The sequence below is a fragment of the Felis catus genome, chromosome E3 (genome assembly GCF_018350175.1).
Source record: "Felis catus isolate Fca126 chromosome E3, F.catus_Fca126_mat1.0, whole genome shotgun sequence".
NCBI classification, from domain to species: Eukaryota; Metazoa; Chordata; class Mammalia; order Carnivora; family Felidae; genus Felis; species Felis catus.
The window spans coordinates 24,217,307-24,243,914 of NC_058383.1; the positions used below are offsets into that span (position 1 = coordinate 24,217,307).

At 39.9% G+C, this 26,608-nt stretch overlaps 1 protein-coding gene across 18 annotated transcripts in view; it reads right to left on the minus strand.

Moving 5' to 3' along the window:
* The window catches only part of LOC101087463 (phospholipid-transporting ATPase ABCA3-like), a 224,156-nt gene that overhangs the window by 123,252 nt on the left and 74,296 nt on the right, over positions 1–26,608 (minus strand). For all 18 annotated transcript variants that reach the window (XM_045047758.1, XM_045047743.1, XM_045047746.1 and 15 more), the window contains 4 exons: positions 15,137–15,266; positions 1,180–1,334; positions 785–940; positions 214–424 (listed from right to left, as the gene is read on the minus strand). In XM_045047758.1, coding sequence (XP_044903693.1) covers positions 214–424; positions 785–940; positions 1,180–1,334; positions 15,137–15,266 — 652 coding nt within the window. The remainder of the gene's footprint in view (positions 1–213; positions 425–784; positions 941–1,179; positions 1,335–15,136; positions 15,267–26,608) is intronic.

Sequence of the window (26,608 nt, forward strand, 5' to 3'; positions counted from 1 at the left end):
CCATATTAACAATATGTAAACTATGACCATTACTTCAAAAAGCTCACTGTAGAGTTCCAAATAAAAGGACAAAGGAAATAGAAGTTTTGGGGTGATAGACAAAAAACTAGGGAAATTATACTATAATATTATGAAGAAATCAATATCCATGAAGATTATGTTTGAAGAATATTAACATATCAATATCCAAAGAATAATCAAAGGGAAAGAGACCATATATTTTTTTCAGGAAAACTGAAGAGCCACAGCACCGCAGGGATCCTTTGACCATGATGGCTATGCGGTCACCCAAGATGTCAGCTTCATCCATGTAGTGGGTGGTCAATAAGATGGTATGATCCTCTTTATACTGCTGAAGGACATCCCAGGTGGCCCTCCTTGAGACTGGGTCCATTCCAGATGTTGGCTCATCAAGTATCACAACCTAAAGCCAGAAGAACAATTCCATAACCATTAAATACTATGTACTAGTGTCACTAGGGTCTTACCAGTTATGGGGTTTATTCTGGTTTTGCTTTTTCAGTCACTTGTCCAATTAAGCTAAGATAACAAGTTTAGACTAAAACTGAATTACAAATGCTAGGATAATTCCAAACCTGAGACAGTTTGGTTACAAGGTTGACAGTATGAATTCCATATGGGATTTCATATGTAAAGTTCCTTTAACAGTCTTAGATCTATATCAGCTCTCAGGTTTCTGTTGGCTAATTTTTTTAGACCAGCTTCAGTGTGGATCCATTTTTTGTTTATGTGTGTTTTTTGTCATTGTTGTTGTTGTTTTTACCTGGGAGCCCCCTATAAGTGCTATGATCACAGAGAGTCTGCGCTTCATTCCTCCACTCAGTGAAAATGAAAATGCATTATGCTTATCTAGCAGGTTAAAAGTAGACAACATATGATCAATTTCCACAAGACGTGTCTTTCGAGGTATTCCTTTTACCTAGAAAGAGAAGCGAGACTTTACATGGTACTTCCAACTTTATCCTTAGAAACACCTTACACAAGCTGTTCTCTTATATCATCTGTATAGTGTCTTTTTCCCTTTGTCTGACTTTATGTTTAAAGGAGAATTCATCAAAAATAAGTTTTTGAACTTTCTAAGAATAAGGATATGGATAATTGGTAATGTGCCTGAAGTACACCAATAGAATGGGAAAAAGGAACATATTTTTGGTTTACCAAACAATAAAAATAAAGGTGTTCTGAGACGGTCAAGTAATCAAACAACAAGTTCTGTTGGGGACACAAGCCCAAGCTTTTCCTGATCTGGACTATCTGCTTTGAGGTGTCATATCCGTTAACATAGGCCTTTCCACTGGTAGCAGGATAGAGACCTAGGATCAAGTAGAAGACATAACAAAACCTTAGCTTTCATGAGGGACATAACAAACTGTTCTTTAATACCTTAAATTTGAAATCTACATATGGAGATTGGAAGATGGTGGCACAGGAGGACACTGGGTTCACCAAGTCCTGCTAATCGCTTAGACTGCTTAGACCATATCTGCCTAAATAACCCAGAAAAGCATCAGAAGACTAGCAGAATGGATTCTCTGGAGCCAAGCATAGATAAGAGAGGTCCACAGAAGAGGGTAGGAAGGGCGGAGAGGCAGTGCATGCTACCTGGACTGGAGGGAGGGAGCCGGGGTGGTGGGGCAGCCCTCCTGGCAAGGCAGAGCCCCTGAAGTCTGGCTTGCATAAGCGGAGGGGTCGGACTGCGTGAGTTCTGACAGCCAGTGGGACTTAACATCTGGACTATTGTAAGTCAACAGCTCTGCTCTCAGAGAGCAGGGAGGGTGAGAGGGCACTGGGAGGGAGAGTTGCTGAGCCCCAGAAGAAAAAGCTCAGCTCAGCGGGGAACAAAAGCAATGGCCAGTGCCATATTCCTTTCCCATTCCCCAGCCAAAATCCCAAAGGGAACCAGTTCCCATCACCGAACTTGCTTGCATCGTGCAAACAACCAATGCTGTGCTTCTGTGGCTCCATCCCTCAAATGGGTCAGCCTCCCTCCCAGTGCTGCAGGGCCCATGCCGCAGGAGACCACCGATTGCAAAGCAAGCTAAGCCTTCCCCTCCCACCCCTGTGCATCTTGCGGGCCACCCCTGCTAATACACCAGATCCCATCAAAGCAGCACCACAAGCCTGGTGGTGTGCAAGTAGCCCAGACAGGGGCCACACCACTACACAGTGAGTCCCGCCCCTCAGAGAGGGGAAGATAAGGTACACATCAGTCTGACTGTGGCCCCAGTGGTGGGCTGGGGACAGACATCAGGTCTGACTGTGGCCCCTCCCACCAACACAAGTTACTCCAGACAGCATAGGGAAAGTGCCCTGCAGGTCCGTGCCACCCAGGACTATCCAAAATGATGAACGGAAGAACTTTCCTCAAAAGAAACTCCAGGAAGTAGTGACAGCTAACTAACTGATCAAAAACGATTTAAGCAATATAATGGAACAAGAATTTAGAATAATAGTCATAAAATTAATTGCTGGGCTTGAAAAGTATAGAGGACACCAGAGAATCTATTGCTACAGGGATCAAGGAACTAAGAAATATTCAGGAGGAGCTAAAAAATGCTATAAATGAGGTGCAAAATAAAATGGAGGCAACCACAGCTCAGATTGAAGAGGCAGAGGAGAGAATAGGTGAATTAGAAGATAAAATTATGGAAAAAGAGGAAGCTGAGAAAAAGAGATATAAAAAAAAAATCCAGGAGTAGGAGGGGAGAATTAGAGAACTAAGTGATGCAATCAAATGCAATGACATATGCATAATTGGGATTCCAGGGGAGGAAGAGAGAGGAAAAGGTGATGAAGGTGTACTTGAAGAAATCATAGCTGAGAACTTCCCTGATCTGGGGAAGGAAAAAGGCACTGAAATCCCAGAGGCACAGAGAACTCCCTTCAGATGTAACTTGGACCAATCTTCCGCACGACATATCATAGTGAAACTGGCAAAATACAAGGATAAATAGAGAATTCTGAAAGCAGGTAGGGAGAAACAGGCCCTAAAATATAAAAGGAGACTGATAAGAATAGTGACAGACCTATCTACTGAAACGTGGCAGGCCAGAAAGGAATGGCAGGAAATCTTCATTGTGATGAACAGGAAAAATATGCAGCCAAGAATCCTTTACCCAGCAAGTCTGTCATTCAGAATAGAAGGAGACATAAAGGTCTTCCCAAACAAACAAAAACTGAAGGAACTCATCATCACTAAACCAGCCCTACAGGACATCCTAAGGGGGATTCTGTGAGTGAAATGTTGCAAGGACCACAAAGTACCAGAGACATCACTACAAGCATGAAACCTGCAGACATCACAATGACTCTAAACCCATATATTTCAGTAATAACACTGAATGTAAATGGACTAAATGCTCCAACCAAAAGACATAGGGTATCAGAATGGATAAAAAAGAAGACCCATCTATTTGCTGTCTACAAGAGACTCATTTTAGACCTGAGGACGCCTTCGGATTGAAAGTGTGGGGATGGAGAATCATCTATAATGCTACTGGAAGTCAAAAGAGCTGGAGTAGCCATACTTACACCAGACAAACTAGACTTTAAATTAAAGGCTGTAACAAGAGATGAAGAAGGGCATTATATAATAATTACACAGTCTATCCATCAGGAAGAGCTAACAATTATAAATGTCTATGCACTGAATATGGAAGCCCCCAAATATATAAAACAATTCATCACAAACACAAACAACATTATTGATAAAAATGTGGTAATTGCAGGGGACTTTAATATTCCACTTAGAGCAAGAGACAGATCATCTAGACACAGGATCAATAAAGAAACAAGGGCCCTGAATGATACATTGGATCAGACGGACTTGACACATATATTTAGAACTCTGCATCCCAAAACAACAGAATATACTTTCTTCTCGAGTGCACATGGGACATTCTCCAAGATAGATCACATACTGGGTCACAAAACAGCACTTCATAAGTATAAAAGACTTGACATCATACTATGCACACTTTCAGACCACAATGCTATGAAACTTCAAGTCAACCACAGGAAAAAGTCTGGAAAACCTCCAAAAGTATACAGGTTAAAGAACACCCTACTAAAGAATGAGTGGGTCAACCAGGCAATTAGAGAAGACATTAAAAAATATATGCAAACAAATGAAAATGAAAATACAACAATCCAAATGCTTTGGGATGCAGCAAAGGCAGTCCTGAGAGGAAAAGACATTGCAATCCAGGCCTATCTCAAGAAACAAGAAAAATCCCAAATACAAAATCTAAAGCACACCTAAAGGAAATAGAAGCAGAACAGCAAAGATACCCCAAACCCAGCACAAGAAGAGAAATAATAAAGATCAGAGAAGAAATAGAGAATATAGAATCTAAAAAAAACCTGTAGAGCAAATCAATGAAACCAAGAGTTGTTTTTTTGAAAAAATAAACAAAATTGATAAACCTCTAGGCTGGTTTCTCAAAAAGAAAAGGGAGATGACCCAAATAGATAATATCATGAATGAAAATGGAATTATTACAACCAATCCCTCAGAGATACAAGCAATTATCAGGGAATACTAGGAAAAATTATATGCCAACAAATTGGACAACCTGGAAGAAATGAACAAATTCCTAAGCACCCACACACTTCCAAAACTCAAACAGGAAGAAATACAAAACTTGAACAGACCCACAACCAGCGAAGAAATGGAATCAGTCATCAAAAATCTCCCAACAAAAAAGAGCACAGGACAAGACGGCTTCCCAGGGGAATTCTACCAGCTATCTAGCAGAGATAATACCTATCGTTTTCAAGTTTTTCCAAAAAATAGAAAGGGAGGGAAAACTTCCAGACTCATTCTATGAAGCCAGCATTTACTTTGATTCCTAAACCAGACAGACCTAGCAAGAAAAGAGAACTACAGGCCAATATCCCTGATGATTCTGGATGCAAAAATTCTGAATAAGACACTAGCAAATCAAATTCAACAACATATAAAAAGAATTATTCACCATGATCAAGTGGGATTCACTCCTGGGCTGCAGGGCTCATTCAATGTGATACATCACATCAATAAAAGAAAAGATAAAGAACCATATGATCCTGTCAATTGATGCAGAAAACGCATTTAAAAAAATTCAGCATCCTTTAATAAAAACCCTCGAGAAAGTCGGGATAGAAGGAACATACTTAAAGATCATAAAAGCCATTTATGAAAAGCCCACAGCTAATATCATCCTCAATGGGGAAACACTGAGAGCTTTCCCCCTGAGGTGAGGAACACGACAGGGATGTCTACTCTCACTGCTGTTGTTTAACATAATGTTGGAAGTGCTAGCATCAGCAATCAGACAACAAAAGGAAATCAAAGGCATCAAAATTGGCAAAGATGATGTCAAGCTTTCACTTTCTGAAGATGACATGATATCATATGTGGAAAACCTGATAGACTCCACCAAAAGTCTACTAGAACTGATACATGAATTCAGCAAAGTAGCAGGATACAAAATCAATGTACAGAATTCAGTTGCATTTTTTTCCCAATATACGAAATTTATTGTCAGATTGGTTTCCATACAACACCCAGTGCTCATCCCAAAAGGTGCCCTCCTCAATACCCATCACCCACCCCCGTCAACCCTCAGCTTGTTCTCAGTTTTTAAGAGTCTCTTATGCGTTGGCTCCCTCCCACTCTAACCTCTTTTTTTATCCTTCCCCTCCCCCATGGGTTTCTGTTAATTTTCTCAGGATCCACATAAGAGTGAAAACATATGGTATCTGTCTTTCTCTGTATGGCTTATTTCACTTAGCATCACACTCTCCAGTTCCATCCACGTTGCTACAAAGGGCCATATTTCGTTCTTTCTCATTGCCACGTAGTACTCCATTGTGTATATAAACCACAATTTCTTTATCCGTTCATCAGTTGATGGACATTTAGGCTCTTTCCATAATTTGGCTATTGTTGAGAGTGCTGCTATCAACATTGGGGTACAAGTGCCCCTATGCATCAGTACTCCTGTATCCCTTGGGTAAATTCCTAGCACTGCTATTGCTGGGTCATAGGGTAGGTCTATTTTTAATTTTCTGAGGAACCTCTGCACTGTTTTCCAGAGTGGCTGCACCAATTTGCACCCCCACCAACAGTGCAAGAGGGTTCCCGTTTCTCCACGTCCTCTCCAGCATCTATAGTCTCCTGATTTGTTCATCTTGGCCACTCTGACTGGCGTGAGGTGATATCTGAGTGTGGTTTTGATTTATATTTCCCTGATAAGGAGCGACGTTGAGCATCTTTTCATGTGCCTGTTGGCCATCTGGAGATCTTCTTTAGAGAAGTGTCTATTCATGTTTTCTGCCCATTTCTTCACTGGGTTATTTGTTTTTTGGGTGTGGAGTTTGGTGAGCTCTTTATAGATTTTGGATACTAGCCCTTTGTCCGATATGTCATTTGCAAATATCTTTTCCCATTCCGTTGCTGGCCTTTTAGTTTTGTTGGTTGTTTCCTTTGCTGTGCAGAAGCTTTTTATCTTCATGAGGTCCCAGTAGTTCATTTTTGCTTTTAATTGCCTTGCCTTTGGGGATGTGTCGAGTAAGAGATTGCTATGGCTGAGGTCAGAGAGGTCTTTTCCTGCTTTCTCCTCTAGGGTTTTGATGGTTTCCTGTATCACATTCAGGTACTTCATCCATTTTGAGTTTATTTTTGTGAATGGTGTGAGAAAGTGGTCTAGTTTCAACCTTCTGCATGTTGCTGTCCAGTTCTCGCAGCACCATTTGTTAAAGAGACTGTCTTTTTTCCATTGGATGTTCTTTCCTGCTTTGTCAAAGATGAGTTGGCCATACTTTTGTGGGTCTAGTTCTGGGGTTTCTATTCTATTCCATTGGTCTATGTGTCTGTTTTTGTGCCCATACCATGCTGTCTTGATGATGACAGCTTTGTAGTAGAGGCTAAAGTTTGGGATTGTGATGCCTCCTGCTTTGGTCTTCTTCAAAATTACTTTGGCTATTTGGGGCCTTTTGTGGTTTCATATGAATTTTAGGATTGCTTGTTCTAGTTTCGAGAAGAATGCTGGTGCAATTTGGATTGGGATTGCACTGAATGTGTAGATAGCTTTGGGTAGTATTGACATTTTGACAATATTTGTTCTTCCAATCCATGAGCAGGGAATGTCTTTCCATTTCTTTATATCTTCTTCAATTACTTTCATAAGCTTTCTATAGTTTTCAGCATACAGATCTGTTACATCTTTGGTTAGGTTTATTCCTAGGTATTTTATGCTTCTTGGTGCAATTGTGAACGGGATCAGTTTCTTTATTTGTCTTTCTGTTGCTTCATTATTAGTGTACGAGAATGCAACTGATTTCGGTACCTTGATTTTGTATCCTGCAACTTTGCTGAATTCATGTATCAGTTCTAGCAGAGTTTTGCTGGAGTCTATCGGATTTTCCATGTATAGTATCATGTCATTTGCAGAAAGTGAAAGCTTGACTTCATCTTTGCCAATTTTGATGCTTTGATTTCCTTTTGTTGTCTGATTGCTGATGCTAGAACTTCCAACAGTATGTTAAACAACAGTGGTGAGAGTGGGCATCCCTGTCGTGTTCCTGATCTCAGGGAAAAGCTCTCAGTTTTTCCCCATTGACGATGATGTTAGCTGTGGGCTTTTCATAAATGGCTTTTATGATCTTTAAGTATGTTCCTTCTATCCCGACTTTCTCAAGGGTTTTTATTAAGAAAGGGTGCTGAATTTTGTCAAAGGCCTTTCTGCATCGATTGACAGGATCATATGGTTCTTTATCTTTTCTTTTATTAATGTGATGTATCACGTTGATTGATTTGCGAATGTTGAACCAGCCCTGCATCCCAGGAATGAATCCCACTTGATCATGGTGAATAATTCTTTTTATATGCTGTTGAATTCGATTTGCTAGTATCTTATTGAGAATTTTTGCATCCATATTCATCAGGGATTTTGGCCTGTAGTTCTTTTTTTTACTGGGTCTCTGTCTGGTTTAGGAACCAAAGTAATACTGGCTTCATAGAATGAGTCTGGAAGTTTTCCTTCCCTTTCTATTTCTTGGAACAGCTTGAGAAGGATAGGTATTATCTCTGTTTTAAATGTCTGGTAGAACTCCCCTGGGAAGCCATCTGGTCCTGGACTCTTATTTGTTGGGAGATTTTTGATAACCGATTCAATTTCTTCACTGGTTATGGGTCTGTTCAAGCTTTTTATTTCCTCCTGATTGAGTTTGGGAAGCGTGTGGGTGTTTAGGAATTTGTCCATTTCTTCCAGGTTGTCCAATTTATTGGCATATACTTTTTCCTAGTATTCCCTGATAATTGCTTGTATCTATGAGGGATTGGTTGCAATAATTCCATTTTCATTCCTGATTTTATCTATTTGGGTCATCTCCCTTTTCTGTTTGAGAAGCCGGGCTAGAGGTTTATCAATTTTGTTTATTTTCTTAAAAAACCAACTGTTGGTTTTGTTGATCTTCTCTACAGTTTTTTAGATTGTATATTGTTTATTTCTGCTCTGATCTTTATTATTTCTCTTCTTCTGCCTGGTTTAGGCTGCCTTTGCTGCTCTGTTTCTATTTCCTTTAGGTGTGCTGTTAGATTTTGTATTTGGGGTTTTTGTTGTTTCTTGAGATAGGCCTGGATTGCAATGTCTTTTCCTCTCAGGACTGCCTTTGCTGCATCCCAAAGCATTTGGATTGTTGTATTTTCATTTTCGTTTGTTTCCATATATTTTTTGATGTCTTCTCTAATTGCCTGGTTGACCCACTCATTCTTTAGTAGGGTGTTCTCTAACATCCATGCTTTTGGAGGTTTTCCAGACTTTTTCCTGTGGTTGATTTCAAGCTTCATAGCATTGTGGTCTGAAAGTATGCATGGTATAAAAGCAATTCTTGTAAACTTATGAAGGGCTGTTTTGTGACGCAGTATACAATCTATCTTGGAGAATGTCCCATGTGCACTCGAGAAGAAAGTATATTCTGTTGCTTTGGGATGCAGAGTTCTAAATATATCTGTCAAGTCTATCTGGTCCAATGTATCATTCAGGGCCCTTGTGTCTTTATTGACCGTGTGTCTAGATGTTCCATTCATTTCTGTAAGTGGAGCGTTAAAGTCCCCTGCGGTTACCACATTCTTATCAATAAGGTTGCTTATGTTTATGAGTAATTGTTTTATATATTTGGGGACTCCCGTATTTGGCGCATAGAAATTTATAATTGTTAGCTCTTCCTGATGGATAGACCCTGTAATTATTTTATAATGCCCTTCTTCATCTCTTGTTACAGCCTTTAATTTAAAGTCTAGTTTGTCTGGTGTAAGTATGGCTACTCCAGCTCTTTTGACTTCCAGTAGCATCATAGATGATTCTCCACCCCCACACTTTCAATCTGAAGGTGTCCTCAGGTAAAATGAGTCTCTTGTAGACAGCAAATAGATGGGTCTTATTTTTTTATCCATCCTGATACCTTATGTCTTTTGGCGGCGCATTTAGTCCATTTACATTCAGTGTTATTATTGAAAGAGATGGGTTTAGAGTCATTGTGATGTCTGTATGTTTTATGCTTGTAGCGATGTCTCTGGTACTTTGTCTCACAAGATCCCCCTTAGGATATCTTGTAGGGCTGGTTTAGTGGTGACAAATTCCTTCAGTTTTTGTTTGTTTGGGAAGACCTTTATCTTTCCTTCTATTCTAAATGACAGAGTTGCTGGATAAGGTTTCTCGGCTACAAATTTTTTCTGTTCAACACATTGAAGATCTCATGCCATTCCTTTCTGGCCTGCCAAGTTTCAAAAGAGAGATCAGTCACGAGTCTTATAGGTCTCCCTGTATATGTTAGGGCACGTTTATCCCTTGTTGCTTTCAGAATTTTCTCTTTATCCTTGTATTTTGCCAGTTTCACTATGATATGTCGTGCAGAAGATCGATTCAAGTTACATCTGAAGGGAGTTCTCTGTGCCTCTTGGATTTCAATGCCTTTTTCCTTCGCCAGTTCAGGGAAGTTCTCAGCTATTATTTCTTCTAGTACACCTTCATCACCTTTCCCTCTCTCTTCCTCCTCTGGGATACCAATTATGCGTATATTATTTCTTTTTAGTGTATCACTTAGTTCTCTAATTTTCCCCTCATACTCCTGGATTTTTTTAATCTCTCTTTTTCTCAGCTTCCTCTTTTTCCATAATTTTGTCTTCTAGTTCACCTATTCTCTCCTCTGCCTCTTCAGTCTGAGCTGTGGTCATTTCCATTATATTTGCATCTCGTTTAAAGTGTTTTTCAGCTCCTCCTCACTGTTCCTTAGTCCCCTGACCTCTGTAGCAAGAGATTCTCTGCTGTCCTCTATACTGTTTTCAAGCCCAGCGATTAAATTTATGACTATTATTCTAAATTCACTTTGTGTTATATTATTTAAATCCTTTTTGATCAGTTCATTAGCTGTGGTTATTTCCTGGAGATTCTTTTGAGGGGAATTCTTCCGTTTGGTCATTTTGGGTAGTCCCTGGAGTGGTGCGGACCTGCAGGGCACTTCCCCTGTGCTGTGTTGTATAACTGGAGTTGGTGGGCGGGGTCGCAGTCAGACCTGATGTCTGCCCCCAGCCCACCGCTGGGGCCACAGTCAGACTGGTGTGTGCCTTCTCTTCCCCTCTCCTAGGGGCAGGATTCACTGTGGGGGTGGCGTGGCCTGTCTGGGCTGCTTGCACACTGCCAGGCCTGTGGTTCTGGGGATCTGGCGTATTAGCTGGGGTGGGTAGGCAAGGTGCACGGGGGCAGGAGGGGCAGGCTTAGCTCGCTTGTCCTTAGGTGATCCACTTCAGGAGGGGCCCCTCTTCCATGGGCCTCTCATCTGTGCTTGGCTCTGGAGACTCCATTCTGCTAGTCTTCTGGCGGTTTTCTGGGTTATTTAGGCAGGTGTAGGTGGAATCTAAGTGATTAGCAGGATGCGCGGTGAGTCCAGCATCCTCCTACGCCGCCATCTTCTGCCGGTCTCTCTCCAGCACTTTTTGTATATCATCCATTGCCTTCTGGCCTCCACTATTTCTAAAAATTTTTATAGCTTATTTATTTATTTTGAGATAGATGTAGCATGAGCAGTGCAGGGGCAAAGAGAGAGGGGGAGAGAGAGAATCCCAAGCAGGCTCTGCTCTGCCAGCACAGAACCCAAGGTGGACCTTGAACCCATGACACATGAGATCATGACCTGAGCCCAAACCAAGGGTCAGACACTTAACTGAGTCACCCAGGTCACCTGGACTCCATTCTTTCTTTTTTTTTCTTTTATTTTTTTTTTAATTTACATCCAAATTAGTTAGTGTATAGTGCAACAATGATTTCAGGAGTAGATTCCTTAATGCCCCTTACCCATGTAGCCATCCCCCCTCCCACACCCCCTCCAGTAACCCTCTGTTTTTTCTCCATATTTATGAGTCTCTTATGCTTTGTTCCCCTCCCTGTTTTTATATTATTTTTCTTTCCTTTCCCTTATGTTCATCTGTTTTATCTCTTAAAGTCCTCATATGAGTAAAATCATATGATATTTGTCTGTCTCTGACTAATTTCACTTAGCATAATACCGTCCAGTTCCATCCATGTAGTTGCAAATGGCAAGATTTCATTCTTTTTGATTGCTGAGCAATACTCCATTGTATATATATACCACATCTTCTTTATCCATTCATCCACCAATGGACATTTGGGCTCTTTCCATACTTTGGTTATTGTTGATAGTGCTGCTATAAACATTGGGGTACATTTGCCCTTATGCATCAGCACACCTGTATCTCATGGGTAACCACCTAGTAGTGAAATGGCTGGGTTGTAGGGTAGTTCTATTTTTAATTTTTTGAGGAAACTCTATACCGTTTCCCAGAGTAGCTGCACCAGCTTGCATTCCCACCAACAATGCAAAAGAGATCCTCTTTCTCTGCATCCTCGCCAACCTCTGTTGTTGCCTGGGTTGCTAATGTTAGCCATTCTGACAGGTGTGAGGTGGTATCTCATGGTGTTTTTGATTTGTATTTCCCTGATGATGAGTGATGTTGAGAATTTTTTCATGTATCGGTTGGCCATCTGGATGTCTTTTTTTGCAGAAGTGTCTATTCATGTTTTTTGCCCATTTCATCACTGGATTACTTGTGTTTTGCGTATTGAGTTTGATAAGTTCTTTATAGATTTTGGATACTAACCCTTTATCTGATATGTCGTTTGCAAATATCTTCTCCCATTCTGTCGGTTGCCTTTTGGTTTTGCTGATTGTTTCCTTTGCTGTGCAGAAGCTTTTCATTTTGATGAGGTCCTAGTAGTTCATTTTTGTTTTTGTTTCCGTTGCCTCCAGAGACGTGTTGAGTAAGAAGTTGCTGTGGCCAAGATCCAAGAGGTTTTTGCCTGCTTTCTCCTCGAAGATTTTGATGCCTTCCTGTCTTACATTTAGGTCTTTCATGCATGTTGAGTTTATTTTTGTGTCTGGTGTAAGAAAGTGGTCCAGGTTCACTCTTCTGCATATCGGTGTCCAGTTTTCCCCGCACCACTTGCTGAAGAGACTGTCTTCATTATTTGTAATGAGAACTCAGCTTCTAGTCCTATTGGGGCACCACTTAATGTGACAAATAACTTTTGGCTTGCTGTTTTCAAGATACTCTTTTTCATAATTTTTAGTATAATATTTATGGGTGATTATCTCTTCACATTCATGCTATTTGAAGTTTGTGGAAATTCTGAGATGTGTATATTAATGTTTTCAGCAAATTTGGTAAGTTTTAATCCATTATTTTGTAGACTACTTTTTAGCTTTGTTCTCTTTCTCCTCCCCTACATTCTATTACATGTATTCTGGTGCATTTAAAGATATCACAACTTGATTCTTACAGCTTTGTACTAGAGGCTAAAGTCTGGGATTGTGATGCCTCCTGCTTTGGCATTCTTCAATATTACTTTGGCTGTTCAGGGTCTTTTGTGGTTCCATAAAAAGTGTAGGAGTGCTTGTCAAGACAGCATGGTATTGGCACAAAAACAGACACATAGACCAATGGAATAGAATAGAGACTCCAGAATTGGACCCACAAAAGTATGGCCAACTCATCTTTGACAAAGCAGGAAAGAACATCCAATGGAAAAAAGACAGTCTCTTTAACAAATGGTGCAGGGAGAACTGGACAGCAGCATGCAGAAGAATGAAACTAGACCACTTTCTTACACCATTCAGAAAAACAAACTCAAAATGGATGAAGGACCTGAATGTGAGACAGGAAGCCATCAAAACCCTAGAGGAGAAAGCAGGAAAAAAAGCTCTCTGACCTCAGCCATAGCAATCTCTTACTCGACACATCCCTAAAGGCAAGGCAATTAAAAGCAAAAATGAACTATTGGGATCTCATTGGGATAAAACCTTCTGCAATGCAAAGGACACAACCAACCAAACTAAAAGGCAACCAATGGAATGGGAAAAGATATTTGCAAATGACATATCGGACAAAGGGCTAGTATCCAAAATCTATAAAGAGCTCACCAAACTCCACACCCCAAAAACAAATAATCCAGTGAAGAAATGGGCAGAAAACATGAATAGACACTTCTCTAAAGAAGACCTCCAGATGGCCAGCAGACACATGAAAAGATGTTCAATGTCACTCCTCATTAGGGAAATACAAACCAAAACCACACTCAGATACCACTTCATGCCAGTCAGAGTGGCTAAAATGAACAAATCAGGAGACTATAGATGCTGGAGAGGATGTGGAGAAATGGGAACCCTCTTGCACTGTTGGTGGGAATGCAAACTGGTATAGCCACTCTGGAAAACACTGTGGAGGTTCCTCAAAAAAAAAAAAAAAAAAAAAAAAAAAAAAAATCTACCCTATGACCCAGCAATAGCAGTGCTAGGAATTTACCCAAGGGATACAGGAGTGCTGATGCATAGGGGCACTTGTACCCCAATGTTGATAGCAGCACTTTCAACAATAGCCAAATTATGGAAAGAGCCTCAATGTCCATCAACTGATGAATGGATAAAGAGGTTGTGGTTTATATATACAACGCAATGCTACTTGGCAATGAGAAAGAATGAAATACGGCCTTCTGTATCAATGTGGGTGAAACTGGACAGTGTTATGCTAAGTGAAATAAGTCATACAGAAAAAGACAGATACCATATGTTTTCACTCTTATGTGGATCCTGAGAAACTTAACAGAAGACCATGGGGGAGGAGAAGGAAAAAAAGTTAGAGAGGGAGGGAGGCAAACCTAAAGAGACTCCTAAAAACTGATAATAAACTGAGGGTTGATGGTGGGTGGGAGGGAGGGGAAAGTGGGTGATAGGTATCAAGGAGGGCACTTGTTAGGATGAGCACTGGGTGTTGTATGGAAACCAATTTGAGAACACATTTCATAATAAAAAAAAGATAAAGATATCAAAACTTCCCAGGAAACTGTTAATTTTACTCAATTCTTTTTGCTTTGTTTTATTCACATTTTATAATCTCCATCAATCTTTCTTGAAGTTCACTGGTTCTCTCTTGTGACAATTGATTAAATCTACTATTAAGCCCTTTTAATGAATTCTTCACTTTTGTTATTATACTTTTCAACTCCAGAATTCCCAACTGGCTCTTCTTTTCATAATTTCTACCTTTTTACTGATATTTTCTATTTGATCTTGTTTTCATACATTCCATTATTTCTTTAAAAAAATTTTTTTAATGTTTATTTCTGAGACAGAGAGAGACAGAGCATGAGTGGGGGAGGGGCAGAAAGAGAGAGCGACACAATATCAGGCTCCAGGCTCTGAGCTGTCAGCACAGAGCCTGAAGTGAGGCTCGAACTCACAGACCGCAAGATCATGACCTGAGCCGAAGCCGGACTCTCAACCGACTGAGCCACCCAGGCGCCCCTACATTCCATTATTTCTTAAATCATGGTTTCCTTTAGTTCTTTGAACATTTTTTTTTACAATGGTTACATTGTAAAATATTTGTAAAACCTGATATCTGGTATCTCTCATGTGGAATTATTTACAACTTAAAAGAAAGTGAATTACTGAACAATTTTATGTATCATTGAACTGACTAAATTGTAAACATCAAAGGGATACACAAAAGTCTTGCAAGTTTGATCTACAGTGTCTATGACACTCTGAAGAGACCTACCTGAGAGAATAGACAGAATAGTGGATTTTCCTGCTCCATTGTGTCCTAGAAGAACAGTAATCTGCCCCATATATAAATTCAAAGACAAGTCTTTTACAGCTATTTTGGTAGTATTTTGCATTCGGAATTCCTGTTGGGGAAAATACACAAATATTGACTTCATCTATCACTATCACTTTGAAAGAACAAACACTCAAATCAACTATTTGTACAAGAAACCATACCACATAATCAATCTTGTAAGGAAAAAGAAATAAAAATTTAAGAAGGATGAAATTGTGATTGGAACAAATTAATTGATGCCATAACACGAGTTGTAAAATTTCACAGTAAATATATAAACATCCCTCAGTAATATCCATTCATGCTTTGATTCAATTAACATCTTAAAGCTGATAATGCCATAATCTTCTTAAGTTCATGCATTTGTCCTGGTTTGGACAACTGCCAACAGAAAACCTGGATGAAACATCTAAAACAGATATTTTATAGGCATCTCAAATTTCTTCTTTTGTATAGGTTAGCAGTGCTTCTGCTTAAGATGCAAAAATATGGAAAGAGCATCACTCTCACTCTAGAAAACAAGAAACTAAATAATCTAAAAAAATCTTAAGTTTTCTTGAACTCATCAGAGGAGTGATATTTCCAGGCAACCAATCAGCCTTAAATTTAAGAAAAGATAGACGCCTTCAAGGAGAGATGATATACAAACATCTGCTTGTCTGGAGAAAACACAGGCACTATGAAGCTAGTAAAAGGATTCTGGTCAATTTTTGATGAAAGCAAAGTAAAAACACTTGAAGAAACAATATCTAAATTAAAAAGTTGGGATTCAAGCCCATTTCATTCAGACTTCAAACATCTATTCCTTCCAATATAACAGATGGTGAATAAAGCAAAACATCTTGTGTAACAACAAAAAAAGGCTATTTCTCTTTTATTCCAAATGGCAGTAAAAGTTTTTTCCCTAGGTGTCCTCCTTAATACCCATCACCCATTTAGCCCAGCCCCCATTCACCTCCCTCCATCAACCCTCAGTTTGTTCTCTCTCCTTAAGAGTCTCTTATTGCTTGCTTCCCTCTCTTTTTTTACCCCTTGGCATATGTTCATCTGCTGTTTCCTAGATTCCACATGAGTGAAATTATATGGTTTTTGTCTTTCTCTGACATATTTTTCTTAGCATAATACACTCTAGCTCCACCCACATTGTTGCAAATGTCAAGGTTTAATTCTTTTTGATGGCCGAGTAATATTCCAGCGTATGTGTGTTTGTGTGTGTGTGTACACACACACACCACATCTTCTTTATCCATTCATCAGTTGATGGACATTTGGGTTCTTTCTATAGTTTGGTTATTACTGTTAATGCTGCTATAAACACCAGGGTGCATATACCCCTTGAAATCTGTATTTTTGTATTTTTTTCTTTTATTTTTTTAATGTTTATTTATTTTTGAAAGAGAGAGTGTGAGCTGGGAGAGGGGCAGAGAGAGGGAGACACAGAATCTGAAGGAGGCTCCGGCTCTGAGGTGTCCACACAGAGCCCGACGTGGGGATTGAACCCATGAATCACGAGATCATGACCTGAGCCGAAGTTGGACACCTAACCGACTGAGCCACCCAGGCACCCCTGTGTCTTTTTCAAACTTCAACCAAGCCAACCTCAAATTCTCCCTCAATGTCTTCAATATCCATAAATCTCTCCAACAACCACCCATTGTTCAAGGCACAAAACCAACAGCTACATTAGTGTCCTCCTTTTCCTTCAATTTCACAAGCAACCATTAAGCAAATCTTTTCAGCTCTAACCCCAAATACAGTAAAACATTGGTTTGTGAGTAACTTGTTCTGTGAATGTTCTGCAAGATGAGAAAATATTTCTAATAAATTTTAACTTGATAAATGAGAGATGTCTTGTAATACAAATAGTACATGATGCCAAACATCACATGATCACAACTGACCAATGGTTCTTTTCTCTCTCTCTCTCTCTCTCTCTCTCTCTCTCTCTCTCTCTCTCTCTCTCTCTCTCACTTTCTTTCTCTCTGTGGTATTGTGAGTGATCATCTCCTATGCTCACATGCTCGATCTCAGGCCACAGTGTTTGGCAGAAGTCAGTGATTTTTTTCAGAATGTTGGAAGGTGCCCATAATGGGCACTAGTGTATTTTTTGTCACTTCAAAGCATGTATGGACAGTCATTTGCTTTTTCATACAAGAGTAAGCTTAGGGATGCTTTGCTTCATTCTAGGTCAGGCTGCCTGCCGACATAGACACTTTTTTTCTGCTGCCTTACTGCCAGTTACATTAAATACAGTATATGACAAGAATTTATTAATACTGTATTGTAGTCAACATCTGTGCAAGCATATACAATGGGCCCCGTGCAGAAAAGGGTTGAAAAGAAAGGCAGCGAGAAGGAGATGATTATGGTGGAAGTTAAGAATGAAATCAAGAAGTACAAACGAGGTATGCAAGTGGCTGAAAGTGCAAGATTTTATAAGAAGTCTCTGTCTCTATTCTGTCTATAGAGGAGGAGGAGGACAAAAAGGTGGAGAAATTCCTCACTTCAAGTGAGATTAGGGGGATGTGTAAAATGTGGGAAACACTGCAAAATTTTGTAGAAAATCATCACCCGAATAAGGATGTAGCAGTGTGAAGGATGAATATGTTTAATGACAATGCAAAATCACCTTTACATGAAATCCTGAAAAGAAGGCAAAACCAAGTGTCATTGGATAGGTTCCTTGTTAAAGTTACACAAAAAGAAAAAGATTCCATTGAGCCAATAGATAGCAGTGATTCCATTAGTGATAGTAAAAATCGTCCTACACAATAACCCTCCACTCTCTTGTCTCCCTCACACCAGCATGAAGGTTTTCAAAGGTAAGTGCAGCTTAATTTATTTTTCTGTATATTTTGTATTTTCCTTATTATTTTGTATTATATTACAGTATTGTAATCATTGTTATATGTGTATTTTTGGGTTGTGGAACGAATCATCTGAGTTTCCATTATTTAAGGGGAAATTCGCTTTGACATACAAGTGCTTTGGATTACAAACATGTTTCCAAAATGAATTATACTTGCAAATGAATTTACTGTATGTTCTGAATCTCTACACTTCTATCTCCATATGATTTCACTCATATGTGGAATTTAAGGAACAAATGAATACAGGGAGGAAAAAGAGAGGCAAACCAAGAATCAGACTCTTAAGTGTAGAGAACTGATGATTACAGGAGGGGAGGTAGGCGGGGCGATAGGTTAAATGGGTGATGGGTATTAAGGAGGGCACTTGTGATGAGCACCGGGTGTTGTATGTAAGTGATGAGTCACTAAATTCTATACCTGAAACCAATATTACGCTGTAAGTTAACTAACTGGAACTTAAACAAAAACTTGGAGAAAAAAATAATAAAGGCCTATAATTATTGTCCAACCTTTTAAAAATGGAATCCAAGTTTTATTGTGGCCTTCAAGGTCCCCTACATGATTTGTATTATGAGTATATTGCCAAATTCATTTCATGTCATTTGCTTTCTTCACTCCAACTTTTTTTTTCAATATATGAAATTTATTGTCAAATTGGTTTCCATACAACACCCAGTGCTCATCCCAAAAGGTGCCCTCCTCAATACCCATCACCCACCCTCCCCTCCCTTCCACCCCCCATCAACTCTCAGTTTGTTCTCAGTTTTTAACAGTCTCTTATGTTTTGGCTCTCTCCCGCTCTAACCTCTTTTTTTTTTTTCTTCCCCTCCCCTCCTCCATGGTTTCTGTTAAGTTTCTCAGGATCCACATAAGAGTGAAAACATATGGTATCTGTCTTTCTCTGTATGGCTTATTTCACTTAGCATCACACTCTTCAGTTCCATCCATGTTGCTACAAAGGGCCATATTTCGTTCTTTCTCATTGCCACGTAGTACTCCATTGTGTATATAAACCACAATTTCTTTATCCGTTCATCAGTTGATGGACATTTAGGCTCTTTCCATAATTTGGCTATTGTTGAGAGTGCTGCTATCAACATTGGGGTACAAGTGCCCCTATGCATCAGTACTCCTGTATCTCTTGGGTAAATTCCTAGCAGTGCTATTGCTGGGTCATAGGGTAGGTCTATTTTTAATTTTCTGAGGAACCTCCGCACTGCTTTCCAGAGTGGCTGCACCAATTTGCATTCCAACCAACAGTGCAAGAGGGTTCCCGTTTCTCCACATCCTCTCCAGCATCTATAGTCTCCTGATTTGTTCATCTTGGCCACTCTGACTGGCGTGAGGTGATATCTGAGTGTGGTTTTGATTTGTATTTCCCTGATAAGGAGCGACGTTGAGCATCTTGTCATGTGCCTGTTGACCATCCAGATGTCTTCTTTAGAGAAGTGTCTATTCATGTTTTCTGCCCATTTCTTCACTGGGTTATTTGTTTTTTGGGTGTGGAGTTTGGTGAACTCTTTATAGATTTTGGATACTAGCCCTTTATCTGATATGTCATTTGCAAATATCTTTTCCCATTCGGTTGGTTGCCTTTTAGTTTTGTTGGTTGTTTCCTTTGCTGTGCAGAAGCTTTTTATCTTCATAAGGTCCCAGTAATTCATTTTTGCTTTTAATTCCCTTGCCTTTGGGGATGTGTCGAGTAAGAGATTGCTATGGCTGAGGTCAGAGAGGTCTTTTCCTGCTTTCTCCTCTAGGGTTTTGATGGTTTCCTGTCTCACATTCAGGTCCTTAATCCATTTTGAGTTTATTTTTGTGAATGGTGTGAGAAAGTCTTCACTCCAACTTTAATCTCATCTGTGTTCCTCAACAAATGAAGATCTTTTCTATCTCAGGGCTTTGAATTTTCTGTCTGTTTGAATTATCTGTACCTAGTTGTTGTTTGTTTGTTTGTTTGTTTTTTAACTATCTACCCCATTCTCATCACTCTGATCTCAGCTTTAATGTCACTGTTACAAGCTGGGTTCCCAGGAAGCACTCTTGATTGGAAGATTAGAATGTAGGAAGTTTATTAAAGATCAACACCTGTAGAAGAAAAGGCTGGAAAGAAACTGGGCAGAGGATGAATACAAAATACAGTTAAGCAACTCTAAGGCCTCAGAGAAGCTGTTAGGCTAGAATGGCTATTTAAAGTTATCCCAACTTGGGAGATAGGGTCTTCATGCCCTCTCATGGAATAGTCATTGGATTTAGGTTTCTCCAATGCAAGGAACAAGAGCTTAGGTGAGGGTAGCTCTCCATTGCCAAAGATATTCCAAACAAGGTGACACTGAGCTGTCAGCTAAGGCTGTCATCTTTTTCACACTCTTTTCCACAGTTGGGAAAAAAGGTCTTTCATTCCAGAGAGTGGCATCTGGGTAGTGCAGTATACTCTCCAGTCCACTCCTTGCATTAAATTCTCTTCCTTCATCAAGTTCTGGCAGCAGCTTCTTCAGGACTCTAGTGAAACGTTTCCTGAGGGGAACTTATATGAAAAATGTTAAGTGGGATCCCTGCCACTGGCCTTAACACTGCAGCTGAGATTATCTTCATAATTTACTGTCTATTCTAGATTACTCTCATATTTGGCTAGCATTATGGATAATCTTATGTGGGGTTGATCCAAACATTCTTCCTGAGGTTGCTATGCACTCCTCAGGCCATGACTGCTACATTTTTCCTTTTACTACCAAATTGGGTAGGAGAGTATAAAGACATACAAGGGGATCATGTGAGTGCTAAATATATTCCTCCCTCTTCTATGTAATAGCTATCAACTTTACTTCCTGGTGATTATAATCAATCACTCTTTGCAGAAATGTGATTCCTCTTCTTGTTGGTCTCTTGGCATAAAAGCTTCAAAGTGGCTTGGCAGTAACCAGTTTATAGTTCAAAGGATCTCTTGGTGCATCTTCCTTTTTGGGATCATGATCTCTCAGAGGCCATGGTTGGGATTACAGGAAGCACCAACTGCCCAAGTGGATCACTAGGAGTACTAGTAACTAGGACCACTTCTGCTTCTACCCCTTGGTTTCTAACCATGTCTCCTACCTGTTGGGGACAAAGAACCACATAATGGCTTTTGTTTTAGTGTGACTATTGCATCCTGAAGGATGGTGACTCATTTGTGCAAATTACCATCTTTACATGATTGCCTCAAATATGCCTTCAGCAGGCTATTTCATCACTTCCTTCAGATGAGAGCTTCTGGATGTATGTATAGACCAGCACATCCCAGGGTTGTGAGCTCACTACTGTACTTCCTTTGCTGTGAAGTAAGATTCTTTGATGTGACTGCATGTGGAATCCCATACTGGGGGACCAAACAATCAATAAGCTCTGGGATGTCATCTTGCGTGAGGTTCTACAGGCAAAAAAGTGCTTACAGTAAGTGTTGATTCCTATAAGATGAAATGAAGTGCCTTTCAGTGTGAAAGAGGCCCAAAGTACTCATCTAGACACCAAGCAGATGTCTGATCTCCTTTGGAATGGTCCTCAGAAGTGAGTTTTGTTGAGGACATGCTATAAATGTGGCAAAAAGAATAGCAAGATTAACTATGGTAAGAGCCCATATTTTAGTTTTTCTTGTACTCCTGCCGCTATAGATTTCTATTCCTGTACCACTAATATTACCACTGATGGCAGAGGCTACCTAATGTCACCTGAGTCAATTTGTCTACATGGTTATTTAGTACTTTCTTCCATGATATGTAGTCTCTAGTGGTTGTTAACATGCATTACAAATATCTTCCTACATTGTTCTCATTTTTATAGTTCCATCCATGTGCCTCTACCCTAGAATTTCTTGAACCTAATCTTCCAGTATTTCTCACTGTAAGCCCTTAATTTGCCAGATCATTAATCACTGCCCAGTTCAGTAGTCTTGGGCCAATTCAGTGACACAAAGTGGAGGACAAGGTGAAGAGCTGGAAGCTGTCTTTTGGGAGAATTTCCTCTCCTTTCCTCTTCCAAGGTTATTCCCATTAGGGCTCTAGTGCAGCTGCTAATCATTTATGAACCTCACCTATGTACCAAGCTGAACTACCTGTGAAGCAAACTCGGAACTTTTTCCTCCTGTGTGAATTGGTTAAAATGATAATTGTCTATGGCCATATGTGTGAGCTGAGGGAGAAGCACTGAACTGATAATCATGGATGACATGAAGATTTAGATTCCCTGCTCACACAGCTTGCTGACGTCCACTGATTGTGCTCATGTTCAATCTTTGATATACCACTTTCATCTCATGATGGGGTAGCTGCCTGTCTCTAATGATATGGTGGTTCCAGCTCATGATGGAACCCAGCTCATCATGGCTACTTCTGGACCCAGTTACTTGGTGTCCTGTTATCAGTTACTTCATCTCCCCAACAGTGTGCCAGGAACTGTTGTTGAAAAACACAATTATCTATCAATTGCTGATGGCATGGTTTTGATACAGAACTCTAGATGTCTGCACTGTTATTCTCCCATTCAGGTTTACGATAAAATCAACAGGATATACTTTCCCAGCATGACACCACTAATACCATAAAGTCTGATGGACTGGGATCACCAAGCAGCAGAAGTGCTTCTACTACAGCCTGGACCTGCTGTGGTGTCCTTTCCTGCTCTGGACTCTACTCAAAGTTGGCATCTTTTTGTGTCACTTGGTATAGGAGTAAAGACAGTATTCTCAGGTATAGAATATATTGACTTCAAAACCTGAAGTGACCAGCAGGAACTATTTTCCTTTTTCATGGTGGGAGGTATAAAATATACTAACCTATCCTTTATTTTGGAAAGGAATACTGGCAGATACCAGATCACTAACTCCTAAAAATTTTACTGATGTAGTAAGTCCCTGAGTATTTTTAAAATTTATTTTTAATATGAAATTTATTGTCAAATTGGTTTCCATACAACACCCAGTGCTCACCCCAACAGGTGCCCTCCTCAATGCCCAGCACCCACTTTCCCCTCCCTCCCACCCCCCCATAAACCCTCAGTTTATTCTCAGTTTTTAGGAGTCTCTTATGATTTGCCTCCCTGCCTCTCTAACTTTTTTTCCTCCCCCTCCCCCATGGTCTGCTGTTAAGTTCCTCAGGATCCACATAAGAGTGAAAACGTATGATATCTGTCTTTTTCTGTATGACTTATTTCACTTAGCATAACACTGTCCAGTTCCACCCACGTTGCTACAAAAGGCCAGATTTCATTCTTTCTCATTGCCACGTACTAGTCCACTGTATATATAAACTGCAACCTCTTTATCCATTCATCAGTTGATGGACATTTAGGCTCTTTCCATAATTTGGCTATTGTTGAAAGTGCTGCTATAAACATTGGGGTACAAGTGCCCCTATGCATCAGCACTCCTGTATCCCTTGGGTAAATTCCTAGCCGTGCTATTGCTGGGTCATAGGGAAGATCTATTTTTAATTTTTGGAGGAACCTACACACTGTTTTCCAGAGTGGCTGTACCAGTTTGCATTCCCACCAACAGTGCAAGAGGGTTCCCATTTCTCCACATCCTCTCCAGCATCTATAGTCTCCTGATTTGTTCATTTTAGCCACTCTTACTGGTGTGAAGTGATATCTGTCTTCATAGGCTTTATCTGTACCCTCCTCACAATACATATGTCTTACCAAGGCCTTCAAAATACTTGCCATTTCCTGCTTGTCTGGTCCAATCATCAATATAGTGGGCCAGAGTGATGCTCTGCAAAATGTATAGCTAATCCAGGTTCCTCCAGATTATATTATGACAGAGAGCTGAGAAGCCCTCCTGGACAAATAAATATATACTATTTTTGTCCATTTCAAATGAATACAAAAATCTCTGATCCCCATTTTGATGGTATTTGAAAAATAAATATGCCAAATCAGTGGCCCTATATCATGTTCTTAGGCTGTGTTAATCTCCTACCACAAGTCAAAGTTACCACATCTGACACAAAAGTGGCAAATAGGTGAACTATTTGTTTAAATTTGTGGTGGATTCACTGTCATTTTTCAGGTTTCCAAGGACCAGAGTGGAGAGTTAAATGGGTTTATGGGAACTGCAACTCATGCCTCTTTCATCCCTGCCATTTCCCAAGAATGTGATATTGCCTTTGATAACCACCTTGTCCAGTGGAGATAGGCCGTTTCTAAAGATAGCTCTGCCCCAGAAGCCAAGGAGTGAAGATAAGGGTTACACCAGCTACCAGGTATGTCATTTCTATTTATACATTTGGCAACCATAGAAATTCCCACTAGGTGATTGTGTGGTCCCAGTGTAAGTCATTAAAAGCTAAGATTAAAATTATTACCTAGCCTGCACATAGCCTTGCTCTAACAATAGGACCATGATGGTACTTTGAATCTCCAAGTATGGTTACCCAAGTAAATTGCTAGAAGTCCCTTTGTAGGACTTGGGCAATCATTATCATGTACATTTCCTGTGGTATTGTAGGGCATTTCTTCCTAGCCAATCCAGATCCTCCTTCAGTCAATGAGTGTAAGCTGTGAAAACGGGAAACGGTGGAGGAGACCATGAATTTATATCAGGTGACTGTCTTAGCTTCTGACAATCCAACTTTTATTTCTTCTGGTAGCATAGGTTGTCAATATCCTCACTGGATGTCTTCCTATCTTGCCTCAAGAGTGTTGCGTTCTGATAACCATCATTTGTGGATCAGGTGTTCCAGACTCCATACTTGCCACTTTATTAGAAAAATTGTTCCTGCCTGTGTCACCACCTATCCTTTATTATGTTGGAGTCATGTTACTCCATTGCTACCAGTGTGTCCATTTCTGTCAAGATATCTCCTACTGCTAGCCATGATCAGTGATGATCATGTTCCTCTCACTAGTATACTCCTTATTGTTTTGACTAGGCTCACATGCAAAAGCATAGTCATGTAGTAGATTAGTTGGGTGAGGTTGGCTCAGGGTCTTTCTGAGGCTACAATCAAGTAGCAACCTGGGCTACAGTCATCTGAAGACTTGGCCAAGACCAGGGTATCCACTTCCAAGCAGGCCTACTCAAGTTCATACTGATTGATTTAGAAAGACTCAATTCTCGTCCATATGAGCAACTTGAATGATATGGTGGCTATCTTCAGAGCAAGCAATTTATGACCAAGGCAAAAGCCATGATGACTTCTATGATTCAGTCTTGGAAGTCCCATACTTCACTTGCACAGTATTATACAGGTCACAAGATTAGCCTATTCACTGCAGAAGAGGACTGCACAAAAATGTGAATATTAGTGAGAATTCCCGGGGATTCTCATCCCGTGATGAGGTTGCCAACAACCATAGTCCACCCTCTGATTCCAATGATTCATTTTATTCTCTCATAAAGACAGCTTTACCTGCTCTCACTGCTACAAAAGCACCAAACCTTTATAGCATCAGCTCAAAGTCCGGGGTCTTGTCACCTAAATCAGGTCCAGGTGTTGATGAGCCCCTTGTGGTCTAGTTTCTGGAGATTACCTCCTGAGTACAATTATTCTAGATCTGAAGACCTGTGATCCAAAGAGACTTGATATGTATCCTCTTACACACTCCCCACAAACACAACAAAAACTGGTGAGATATGCATAACTTAACCATTACACATACTCCCAGTGAAATAAGTGGAAGGCAGGAAGTATAAATCAGTCAAATGAAATTGTGAAACCTACTACTGGGATTATTGGCAGTACTTTGATTAGGTCTCAAGACCACAGAATGTTTCTCCAAGGCTTTTGGCTCCACTTTCTATTCTCTTGACTTCTAAATCATCCTTTCTTAATCATGAAAAGCATCCTATGGATGCAGTCAAGATTTTTCCAACATGCTGTCTTGTTTTTTTATTTTTATAATTTTATTGACTTTTATAGCTTTGAAATATTGTTCCCCCAATGACAATAAATTTCATGAGTAATCATGAGTTGGCAGTACATACTATTAAGTCTTCTTTTTTTTAAAAATTTACATCCAAGTTAGTTATCATATAGTACAATAATGATTTCAGGAACAGATTCCTTAATGCCCCTTACCCATTTAGCCCACCCCCCGTCCCACAACCCCTCCAGTAATCCTCTGTTTGTTCTCCATATTTAAGAGTCTATTATGTTTTGTCTCCCTCCCTGTATTTATATTATCTTTGCTTCCCTTCCCTTATGTTTGTCTGTTTTGTATCTTAAAGTCCTCATATGAGTGAAATCTTATGATATTTGTCTTTCTCTGACTAATTTCACTTAGCATAATACCCTCCAGTTCCATCCACATAGTTGCAAACGGCAAGATTTCATTCTTTTTGATTGCCAAATAATACTCCATTGTATACATATACCATATCTTCTTTATCCATTCATCCACTGATGGACATTTGGACTTTTTCCATACTTTGGCTATTGTCAATAGTACTGCTATAAACACTGGGGTGCATGTGCCACTTTGAAACAGCATACCTGTATCCCTTGGATAAATACCTAGGAGTGCAATAGCTGGGTCGTAGGGTAGTTCTATTTTTAATTTTTTGAGGAAC